The 12,494-nt window shown below is 38.3% G+C and overlaps 1 protein-coding gene across 1 annotated transcript in view; it reads right to left on the reverse strand.

The window, feature by feature from the left end:
* Nucleotides 1-4,886: 4,886 nt before the first annotated feature.
* The window catches only part of TTC26 (tetratricopeptide repeat domain 26), a 51,063-nt gene continuing 43,455 nt past the window's right edge, over nucleotides 4,887-12,494 (reverse strand). Inside the window, exons 15-17 of the mRNA XM_010131136.1 lie at nucleotides 10,860-10,966; nucleotides 6,323-6,456; nucleotides 4,887-4,998 (exon numbers count right to left, since the gene is read on the reverse strand). Of these exons, the coding sequence (XP_010129438.1) occupies nucleotides 4,887-4,998; nucleotides 6,323-6,456; nucleotides 10,860-10,966 (353 nt within the window). The remainder of the gene's footprint in view (nucleotides 4,999-6,322; nucleotides 6,457-10,859; nucleotides 10,967-12,494) is intronic.

The raw sequence follows: 12,494 nt of genomic DNA on the forward strand, positions 1-12,494 counted from the left end.
TTCATTATTTTAAATTATCTTAAAGAATAACTAAGAATAATACAATGTTGAGCAATTAAGCACAATACAATGTATAACCATGAACTGAAACAGAAGTTCTCTTTTTATTTGAAGAACACACAGTGTCTTCTCAAAAGTCACAGCTCTTATGAAATACAGGTTTGGGTTTTTGTTTTAAACCTATAAATAGATGCTAGTGTCATTCATCAATTAAGCAAGACCTATAAGGAATTTAGGAACGTTCCCTTGCCCACAGATGTGAAATGCCTGCGTTATTTGTTCCAAATGAAAGTTTAAACTCTGCAAAGTCAAAAGTAAGCTTTTGATCTGTGGCTTCTAAGTGTGATTACAGGGCAAAAAAAGTTTCAAATTCTGCACGCAGCCTTGAATAACTGCATGCCATCAATCTTTCTGGGATCCTGTAAAGTTCATCTAATAAAGAATGAATGGGAAGTATTAGCTCCCATGACATGGATCTTTTACAGGTTTAGCTGAATACAACAATATTGCCGTTATACAAACACAATACATAGATTTCTGGTGTCATATACCTAATTTAAAAGAATAGCCTTATACAGGATCCATAAGGTACATGTTAAATAATCTGAAATTGACAAATGATGAAAAGTAGCCATCAGTCATCATTAATAGGATGGTTTTGAGGTTTACTTAAGTAGGGTCCTGGAAGGATGTAGGATCTAGCATATCCCTTGGCGAGCCAGATATAAATGTAAACCAGCACTAATAAAGGGCTGCAGAGAAACAGACTAGGAGTTAGTGAGGATAAGATGGTCACACAGAGTGATTTGCAGAAGCTGGAAAACTGAGCCTGTTAGAACAAAACACATTTTTTTGTAGAGCTAAAGGTAGGCTGTCTCTTCTGAAGGGTAGAGTGTATCCTGGAAAATACCATTTCTGGAAAAATCCTAGGCATTATGTCACAGCCAAGAAGCAATTTAATGCAAGCTCCCCATGTGATGATATGGCAAAGAGGGTGAATGCTGTCTTTGAGTACAGATGTAGGAGAATAGAAAGCAGTAGTATGGAAAAGCATGGCTGTGTTTTTTAAAAAAAACTACATGGCTGTAGTTTTTTAAAAAACTGGTTTTTAAAAAAAATCTGTTGACAAACTGATTGCCAGTTTGCCAGCATATTTGGAAAATATGCTTACAAGGGATGCTGTCTTTCATACAGACACTGTTGACGTCCTTGCAGTTTATGCATACCTAAAGATGAAAAAAAAAAAACCCCAAACCAAACCCAACCCAACCCAAACCATGCTAGGCTTTAACGACTAATAGCAAAGATGAACATTGGAAGAATCAAATATTAGAAAATAAGGCCAAACAAGCTGATTTTAGAATTAAGGTGCAATTTCTAAAGAGCAAAGGTGATATAAGTATTTGAACAAATTGCTAAGTAAAACTATAGATTTTTTGTTATCCACCTTCAAATTAAGACTCTTAAGTTTTTCTGGCAAAGATTTTTATGGAAAGCTAAGTTAGTTACTGGATTCAACATGAGGATTAGTTGATGAAATCTATCATCTTGCACTCTGTAGGGTCACGCCAGACTATCTGGTAGTAAATTAATGACCTGATTTTAATGGTAACTGGTGAGGCTTTCATGCAATTATCTACTTAATCAGTGATCATATGAACAGATAACATGGCGAGAAGAAAGTTTGGAAATGAAACTCAAAAAAAGAGTGACTGCAAATTACTTCTGGAGATAATACAGGGAAAAATTGTTATAGAGTAACCCAATGGGCAAAACCCAGATGTGCTCCTCATTATATGTATAGCTCCTATATAATGAAGCTATGTGGAGCAACAGCTGTATATGTAATGGCCAAGTTCCTTATTCAACCTTAGTCAACTTTCTTGCGATGATCAATGAGCAATCTTCAAACTAAGGGAACCACCTGCTGCAGTCCACAGAGCTGGAACATGACATGAGTTTTCCTTCACAATGAGCTTGCCACCTCCAGTTTAGTACATTACCTGGCTCCAGGTGCTACTACACTTAGGAGTTACATGCTGGATTCCAAAATTAATCCAAGAGAGTTGCTGCTGTATTGGATGAGTTCAGGTGCTGGCCAAAGCAGATGTCATTCTGGAACACACTCATAGCAACAGACAGAGTAAATGTCCTCCCCTGCAGTGTAATTCACTTAGGTGTTATTAGCATAAATGTTGTTCAGGTATTACCAAGTTTAATTAAATGTTGTCTTCCTTATCTATCAGGAATGGGTCAACACACAAGTAAAAGCAGAAGGCGCATAAGAATTAACTGTATTTTCCATACTCTTCCTTGAAATTCTAACGATGCAGCAGTTTCTTTTAGTCTCTCTTCCACTACATTATCTGAAATGCCACTGTTTCAATTTTATATCCACTTAGTCCCAACCCAATAAATTTACCTGTTTCCCTGACTCTGCACATGCATTCTTCACTGCCTGCTTGTTGTGTGTAGGTGACTTTTGTTGTTTTTCTCCACATCTACCTTCACTCCTATAGCTGTCCTATTTGGAGTTCCTTGACTCAAATTTCCAAAGTTCAGGGAAATACGGAAATGGACGTTTCTCTACCTGAGAAACAGCTTTAGAAAGTCTTTATTAACTTCCCTTTCTGTATCAGCTAAGGCAACTCCTAGTCACAATTCTGTTCTTTAAATATGATCGCACATTAAACCATGGAAGATATTCTTAGAACTTATTCCTAAGGTAAAATAAACACCAGCATTTCAACCCTCTTCTTGTTCTGCATTTTAGTAGTACCTACATAACTGTTCCATTGCTAAGACCCTAAATGCTAGGACAATATGTAATATACCTTTTATTTTGTCACTGCTCAAGGCAAAGCCCTGTTCTTTGTGTTAAATGACAAAGCTTTATTACCAGTCAATAAAATGCACTATGCTAAACCCCACATTATTTAGCATATCAAATACAGTTTTGTGACTACAGTGAATAAAGATGAGGTTTTCAAAAACTTCACTGGTCACAGACAGATTATTTAAAATTAGTCCCAAAGCCCTTATGCTGCAATGCCATCACACTTATTTCAGAAGATTCAACCAACATGTAAAATGGTCTGCAATGGCTTTGGATGCTCTTCAACTCTCCTGCAGGTTAAGCTTTAATAAAGGGAGTAATTAGATGCATTTAACATCTGCTACAAAGCCACCAACATGATTTTTTTAAGTTTCGTAGCACGACTCATAATTGTATTCCCGATCTGTTTCCAAGTTAATTAAATTGGGAGGGAAAAGAAAAAAGCCTTTTACAAGTCAAATGTCTTTTGTAACTGCTTTCAGTGAAAATATTGCTCCTTTCACTCCTCTTTTGAATGAGTGTTACATTGCCCCTGCCTTGCTGAAAGGCTCTATTATTGTTGCTAGTGTGGTGGATCAGTTTTCTAGATGTAAAGGCGTGTAAATATAATTAGCCACAACTATCTGTATTTCTAGAGACTGAATGATGATACCCACAGTTTTTGCTTAAAGCAAGTAAAAAACACTGACGTTATATGGCAGAAAGGTGTATACCTTCCATATATGCCTCCTTATTTTCAGCAAACTATCATAAAATCAGAGCCAAGGCCATTGGCTTGCCTTCGACTGATTACTGAACATGCATTTAATGACCAGTCACAAATCTGCCCTTTTCTACAGAAAAAATGAATCTACTATTTCAACTTCTGCAGTATGAAGCAACACAGATCAAGACTTTCAACTGATTCAGAGCTTTAATCAAATCAGACAGTAGAGAACATAGTAGAGAAACAGTATTCTGTTTTTACCCCAAAGATAAAAAATAACTTTGTATTTTACAAATTTGCAAAATGAAAATTTTCCTTTTCAAACAATACACAAATCTTTTTCACTGCAAAATGTTAATACATTTCTATGTTACAACTGTTGCCTTTTCTTAGAATTATGTATTCCCTGAACTGTTCTCCTTAAAAACCAGTAGAGTATAATAAATCCAAAAGTATTTGCTAATGAATGTGGTAAATGCTGAAAAATTGATTCAAAACATCCAGTTCTTTTATCCATCAGATTGCTAAACTAAATTAATTACTTGCATGAATCATATTAACATGAATAAATGTTTTGAGTGTCAAACCTCAAAGCAAGATTGAACAATACAGTCAGACAAATCTCCATGCTCTGAAAAAGATGGTACCATCATGATTTGCTAGCCACCTACAAAGCAAATAAGCCACTTTGGAGCTTGGCATTTTGAAGCCCTCATCTTCAGAGATAATGGTAACAGAGAAATTCAATCCTTATAGACAAAAATAAGAAAGGAAGGTATTAGTTATTGAGATTCATCCAGAAAAGGCCAGTGCTCAGAATATGGTTTGCATTTTATCCCAGACAGGTCATGTATAGAAGTCTTTATGCATTATCTGATACACTAGCACTGGCTTTTGGTTGTTGCCATCATCCTCTCTACTTGCCAGATTCCATCACTTTGCTGAAGTAGATTTGTCTCAATCATTTAAGAAACAATTCTCCTCCAGAGGCCAGAAGGCTTGCTGAAGAAAAGTCCCACAAAGCAGGCCAGTAACTATTGTGGAGAAATCTGGGGAACATCTGAGGAGCACTTTGACTTGCAGACAGTTGGAATTACTACTAATAAACTGAAACTCTGAACACGGAATAGAGAGTGGTGCATCAGAAAAATACCAATAAAGCTTTAATAAAAAAGAAACAGAAATCTGGCTGAACGTTTTGCAATCTCACTGTACTATGCTGTTCCTCAGCTGACCTGCTTGATCATCTAAAGTCCTGCAAGGAAGGAGATACCCAGAATACACAGGAGAAACCAGGAAACCAGCCACAACGGTAACTGAGCCAGTTCATTTTGTGGCACTGACCTAAACAGGGACTCTGTTCTCCTTGGCCCACTTTTTCATGATGCGAACAATGTATGTTATTTGTGAATCACTAGTGGTCTCCAGAAGACGTAGTACTTCCCGGAGAGTCTCTCTACACAGATGAAAAGCAAAGATTTGAATGAGGGAAAGACGCAACTGATACAATAACCAACTACTCACATCCAAACTATTTTGCAAAACTTGGTTCCTAGAGAGAGAGGTTCATTCACCTGCAGAGCAGGAATAGGTAAAAATGCACAGTAGATAAGATCCCAGAGGATAAAAAAAAAATCTGGCATACAGTTATGACAAGGAGAGAAAATAAAAGTAAAAAAATCGGCAAAATGTAATTAATTTGGAGTTTAGTGTGTGCATGCATGTGTATTCATATATAAATCCTTACTCTTGCAAAATAGTGCCTCAGAATAAAGAAAACTTTGTCTTTGATGCTACTTGCTAGTCTTCGCTGTGGCAACATCTAGCTTCATGCTGCCAAATCACCTTAACACATAAACACAAATAACATGGAAATGAACATTACCAATAGGATAAGCCAGAATGAAGGTGCAGTTTGCCAGCTACTTTACAGCAAGAACTTGTATGCAATATTGAAACACAAGCAAGCTAAGTGTATTTTACTGCATCTACTGCAGTACTTGCTAAAAGGACACTTGAAGGGTGCAGTAGTTAATGAGATGATTCCAGCAGAGAAGGGAATACAAGGAAGGTGTAGAAGCCAAAATAAACACCTACCAGTCACGTATGAAACAGCAACTTTGGCCAGGGGAGAATGGCCATCTGGCATCACAGCAGAATATTCACGAGGGAACAGTTCTTAAATACAGCCTCACTACTCTCCCTCATTTTCCCATCCAGTGAAATGGGCCGAAAGCAAAATTATTAGTAACACAGATAATTTTCTTTAAGCTGTCATCCAGTATTTGTCTGTCACGGACAGTGTCTTCAGAAAGCAAATTTTAGTGAAAACAGTCTTATCTCCTCATTGCTTAGAGAAATCATGATCTTCCTACAGTGCTGAGTAAATGTTTCGTTGGTTCTGTTCTATGAACCTTAAAATGTCATGCGACAGTTTTCCATTTTTGTGCCATCAACATGAAATGAGGTTCACGAACATAATACATTTATAACTTAGCTCTTCCTAGTATAATGACTAATGTATTTTGGTTTCCTACAGTTCACAGCATTCACTGATAAGTTATTCTCCACCATTTATTCTATGTAACTGTTGGTAAGGGAGATACGCTTCAACTTGATCACTACATATGGAACCATTGGCCAGAGTGTCTATTCTCTGAAAGGTCAGTAAAGAATTAAAAGAGGATATGTAGTCTTAAAGTTAAGGTTACGATTCTGGCTTACAGCTAACTGGAAAAAGGAAAAGAGCAAAATAAATTCAGATACAACACAATACTCACTTTGCTTCTCGGCCAGCTAAGATCATTTGAAAGACACCCACACAAGCACCAATCTTGCCTTGCCGGTATTCAGGACTACTGTCCAGTCTCTCCAGAACATCAAATGCTTTGGCTGAATAGTAAAACTGATGCATCTGCACAGAAAGTGGAACATTATTCCTGACTATATGACCATCCTTCAGAAGTGGATTAAAATTTTTGAGATCAGTTTTCTGAAATCAGCAGTAAGTCACAGAAGCATTGTGCATTTTGCTGTTTTTCCACAGGCAGCAAGTGACACGGTACAGGCACATTTTGGTTCTACGCAAGGAAACAGGTGGCATTATAACATTACTGGTGTATGTCTTTGAACATACTACAGACAAACTGCACTGTGATCTTCACTAGTTGGCAACAATCAGCACTGTTGTTCTGAACATATGCTAGCTTACAGAACTTCTTTTTTATGAAGTGCTCTATCTAGAGTCATACTGACTATACCAAAGTCCTTGACTGAATATCAACTTCAAACTCGTCCAAGCACTTGAAAACAGAATCACTTTTCCTCAGGTAGAGATAGTCACAGAGACATATTTGGGTGTCTTTTGAGCTTGACTTAGAGCTATTCTTTTTTCTTCACTGTTACAGTTCAGTACAAAACAAGGTTCAGTGATTCTAATCCAAAATTTCCCTGAGCATAGGAAAATCCACTATCTTTTCTGTCTTAGGTTCTCTACTTGTCAGTGGAAACAAGAAGCAAGTTGGTTGGCAACAGTCAGTGCGTGTCAAGGGTTAGAGCTGGGCTGGCCACTGCACAAATGACAGACACTATTACCCTCCCCCCTCTTCCCCCCCTTCCCAAAGAGGGCAAAAAGAACAGGAATAAGGGACAGAGACTTACAGATTGGAAAATAAAACTGAAACTGCTTAATGAGAATAATAAAATGAAATATAGACAATACCAATAGAGAACCCATCTCCCCTGATGACAACAATGTCACCGTCACCACTGATGCTGTGGGCAGGCACTGGGGAAGGCTCAGACCGGGCTCAGCAGCAGATGGGAACTGGATTCAGGAGCTGGATTCTGAAACTGGATTCAGGAATGCACGGACTGGGACTAAAGGCAGAATGGACAGAGTCCTCCTCAGACACCAGCCATTGAAGAAGAGGAGCGAGAGAGAGCAAGATCCTCATGACCCTCCAGCTTTATACCGAATATGACGTCTATGGGCTGAAGCTCTTGTTGGTCAGTTTAGGTCACCTGTCCTGTCGGCTCCTCCCCCAGGTGCAGCCTCTAACTTACTGCCCCCCACCGTGGCACACAGCATTTAGCAGTGACCTTGGTCTGCACGGGAGTGAGTACAAGCAAGAGCCTTTCTGCAGACCAGTCCCTGGCGGTGACTGTAAACATCTAGCGCTGTCACTTCTCAAAGCAAAAATACTCCAGTAACTTCAGAAAGTGCAGTCACTTAGAAGCAACTGAGCTGGAAAGTGGTATCACTGAACAGAATGAGTTCTGTTCTAACTCAAACCGGGACAGTGCAGAAGGAGTGGCCACTGTAACTGTGGCTTTTGAAGTCCACATAACTCATGTGGACCTTATCTATGAGTGTGTGTGTTCTTCACGTGGGCAAGCCTGAATAGCAATGTTGTTTGTGGCTAGCATCTTCCCACGAGAGAGCACAGGAGGCAGACTGAGCACAACCTCCCATCCTTTGGTGGCTGGAAGCCTGCATCTGCTAAGAAACAAGGACAGGCTGTAGGAGTTACTCTTGAAAACTTTAGTCAGAGGAACACAGGTACTACACAATGAGTAGTAATTCCCTTTTCTTCACATAAATGGTGTTTTTAACCAGAGGTGACTGGCAAGCATTTAAATGGATGGGAATAAATATAGTGAGTATAAACAGTTTCAGATGTGTCAGCTAAAAAGAAAAAATTGCATACTGATCTCTCCAAACTGGCATTTGATCCAGTTCCACTAAGCAGATACTGGTTTAATGTCCTCCTCCTATCTGACATAAAAGCAGGAAATGCTTCACCCCAAATCATGTGCTGTTCCCTATATGGACAAGATGGGCTATTGCATGAAAAGCCACAAGAAATTAGCCCGAAGTCCTGCATCCCTGCTTCCTCTCTGAGCAACTTCTATCAGCATAGCCATGGAGAGTCCTGTTACACCTAGTCTTAGGACAGTGTTCACCTTGCTCCATCCATATTCATTCAGCATTCTGTTGAGTGAAGCCTAGTGCAGCTGCCTTCTTAAGCGACAACTATGGTGCTGTCTGTGTACCTCCAATATAGCACAGTGTTTCCGAAACAACTGGAAAATGCTGCATAAACTCAAACAACATAGGCTTCGCCGTTTAGTGGAAGATGTACAACAGCTGGTAGGTAGAAAGACAAGTTTTATATATATATTATAACACTATAGTCATAATTTTTTAAATTAAATTCCTTGGTCTTTGGAGCAGTCATTTATGGCCATACGTAAACACATAATTAAGCTGAAAAATTTAATCCTGCAAGTGCTGTTTTTAAAAGCTCCAGATAAATCCAAAGTGTGGAGCTGCTTCTCTACAGCACAATAAGGTTTTGAGAAGAATTTAGGCAAAGTAATCAACTGGTTTAAGTGACACTTTAAATGGTCTAGAGAGAGATTTTACACGAGGTCCGATTGACAACTTGCTTTCATAAATTGCAGCTACAGGAAACACCAGTGGCATAGCAGCTTGCTTGAGCAACAGACCTTTAGGGTGAGATGGTGGATTGAATACTTGAAAGATGTGTGTGAGGTAATTGGCTCAGTTTTAGAAGAACGCTTTTGAGACCACAAGGTAGATTTTCTGACTTTCAGTTGTGTTTTTGTTAGGATTTTGAGAACATGCTACTTTGATAAAGGAAAACAGCAAAAAAGAATGTTACAGATAGATATTGCTGCTTTTTGGAGAGCTTGGCTGATCTAAGAATTATGGGGAGATTTTCCCATAGTCATCAGTTTACTATCTTTCCTCTGTGATGGCATGTTTGGTCACTGTATATCTAATAAGCCTATGCTAATGGCTGCTCGCTCTTGTGTATTCACTTACGTTAAGCTCCACTGAACCAGCTCCGTGAGCTTTACAAATATTACCTGTGTTCTGTTCTTCGCCTGACATCTGCCTTCCTAGAACAGTGAACTACTATATTTGCACAATTTGCACAAAAAAAAAAATTACAATTTTTGTCTTTGTATTTTATATTTAATTTAAATTAAATCTGAAAGAGTCGCTCCCCAAGTAACTTTCGCCCACCTCCTGGCTCTGGCCTCTACGTTGTGGAAAGTGGATGGCCTGTGTCTCACCACGACACTTCCAAAGAACTTCCTATCACTGAGCTGCTACTCTAGGACCCAACACAGTGTAGTCATCCTTGAAGATAGCAGAGAGGATGCCGGATACTACATGCTCTTATTTTCTACTGAACTCTTGCACAGCAAGTACTCTGCATAGGACAACCAATTTTTCTTTCTCCTATTGTGCCATTTACAATCTTCTCAAACACATTTCTTTGTATAACTCTACATTCATTCTGCGGATGAAGCTCTCATGTTCTCTTTCAACACTCTGCAGAACAGCACAAAAAACTTGATTCAGAGTTAAGTCTCACTGTGCATAGACACCATCTGAAGAATTAGATGTTAGGAATTTAGGCAGAATTGTCATCAGCTTCCCAAGATCTCTTCACTATTAACATAGCTTTGTATAAACTAGAATTTGGAGGTGTGCCAGCTGTGTATTAGCAAGGAGCATCAGAACTAGTAAACACAATCTAGAAGTTTAGGTAAGTAAGTAAGGTAGCATATATTTTAACTTGTTCTAAAATGCCTAGAGCACCCCTACTAAAGTGGACATTGTCTTGTCTAGCTTGACTTTTAAAACTATTAGACGTTTTAGTCTAACCTCATCTCTTTAAAAGTCTCCTCTATAAAGATTCAAAAGAAGAACTATTATGTATTAGCAGGGATCCTACTGCAGGCAGTTAGGCTCACCATTTTTTCTGAGTAGTTTTATTCCTAATGACTACACACACCCCGTGCCTCTTTGCCCAACTTGAGCTTTTAGAATAGTAGTTGTGGGAATTCTCTTTCCAATTCCTTATCATTAACAAAGGAGTATCTCTCATTGTCATTACAAGATTTAAGAAAAAAATAACACTGTCCCAGAAAAAAAAATGCAGCATGAGGCTCCTTGCTGAATCTATGTTCGATCATTCTTCTTAGCAGTTTTTTGTCATTTCTACCAACAATGAATCCCTAGTTGAAGACACCATTATCATTATTGATAGCTCAAGCATGCAGTAATTTACCAGCATTTTATCAGTGGGTTGTCTATCAAGAAGGCCTGTAGGTTAAAATACTGACTACTCCTTGCCAACTCATCTGCATTATTAGACATCCCGCTGTTACAAAAGAAGGTTCAATAGCAATGAAGATTACAAAAGTTTCCAAAAAATGGCTGTTGGTACAACCACTGAATTAACATGCCATACACCAAATTATAAAGAGAAGACTCACTTTGTAGCAGTCATTTGCAATGAGCTGCAATAGGTTAAAGGACTCCCCTGACGTCTCCATCTGCATATAGAGATTCCAGGCCAGCTGTGGTTTCTTATTCATAATATCTGCAATAACAATAAAAAGCTGGGATTGAGAAAAGAGTATGCCACACGCAATACTGAATGACAGGTGGAATAAATGTTGCTAAATTTCTTTGCCCAATGTAAGTGCATGCCTCGCCCTGTGAGCATGAAGTTGGGAAGGGAAACTTGTCCTCATCTTCTGTCTTACTAGCAATAACAATCAATTTATCAGAGAATTCTAGCGTCAAGAGGAAGAATTATGGCATTTACATCTCAATTTATACTTCACAGATACAGCAATAAACACAAGTCTCATGATTTTAGATGTGATTAAAGAACAGAATGGAAAGCATTAGAGAAGTTGTTTTATGCAGGACAATGAACAGCAGCAGTCCATTTAAGTGGTAAGATTTAGGATTATGTGTTCTTACATACAGAAAAATTTTAATTGGCACTTAACTGAGGTCTTTAACACTTGGTGCCTGCCTCAGTCTAAACATTCAATTCTCATGATTCATAACAAACCAAAGGAGTGGGTGAAGCCCCTCAAAGCATAACAAAACTTGTCACTACATGTCTACTAGAAAAAAGGTTTCCAAATTCCTGAGATTTTGTGCTGGTTTTAAATTTGCCTATATAACTAAAATTTTTCGTTGGCCTTTAACTTTAAACATCACTGCAATGCACAATTAGAAATAAAAGAATCTAATCTTCCATCTCATGTATTGGAAATTCTACTAGGGTGTTTGTACACAAAGAAGTCTAAAATTTGATTTTTTGGAGATAATAACCCATTCTGTTGAATCTGAGGTTGAAATTGGTAATTCCAGACTCCTTTGAGTACTGGGAGAAAAATAATTAAATTAAGAATTCTTTTCTTTTTCAAGTCTTATCAGCCACTCACACACTAGCTGACTGTTCACTCATGGACCACTCTTGTGCTCTTTCAGAAGAGGGACTGTTTAGCTTATTACATCTGTGCCCACTGTGCCAGTACGTGTTGCAGGTAGGTTGGGTGGCAATCATCAACAATAAACATGTAACACAAAATCACAGGATTTATAGATGCTTCTCATTTAGGAGGCAGCAAGACATCAAATCAGATTTTTCTTTCATGAGCTCCAAATCATCACACACAGTGGCAAATTGCCAGGTCTTAATTTCCAAACACCAACCCACCTATCTAGAGAAATGGAGTACTGTGCTAATTCAATGTTTTTTTTACCTTCTTTTCAAGAAGAATTTGGTATGAATACAACAATAATATTTAACAAACAAAGACTGTCTAGCAGCCAAAAAACATGCATCTCTGGTACTTTTTGCCCTTTGGAAATACTTCAGCATTGAATTGTTTTTGACTGAATACCCTGATATTGTAGCATTATAATGCTTTGTAATTTCTACAGCAGCTTTTATCCAGAAGGGTCTAATGGTAATTTACATATGTGACACAAAAAAGGTAACTATAGTCATCACTGAACAGTTGAATTCTAGCTGCTTGGGAACAAAAAAATCAACATTTCAAGACAGATACAGAAGAATACAGCGGCTCTGCTGAAACTTCAGCAGG

The sequence above is a fragment of the Buceros rhinoceros genome, unplaced genomic scaffold (assembly GCF_000710305.1).
Source record: "Buceros rhinoceros silvestris isolate BGI_N320 unplaced genomic scaffold, ASM71030v1 scaffold17832, whole genome shotgun sequence".
Classification (NCBI taxonomy): domain Eukaryota; kingdom Metazoa; phylum Chordata; class Aves; order Bucerotiformes; family Bucerotidae; genus Buceros; species Buceros rhinoceros.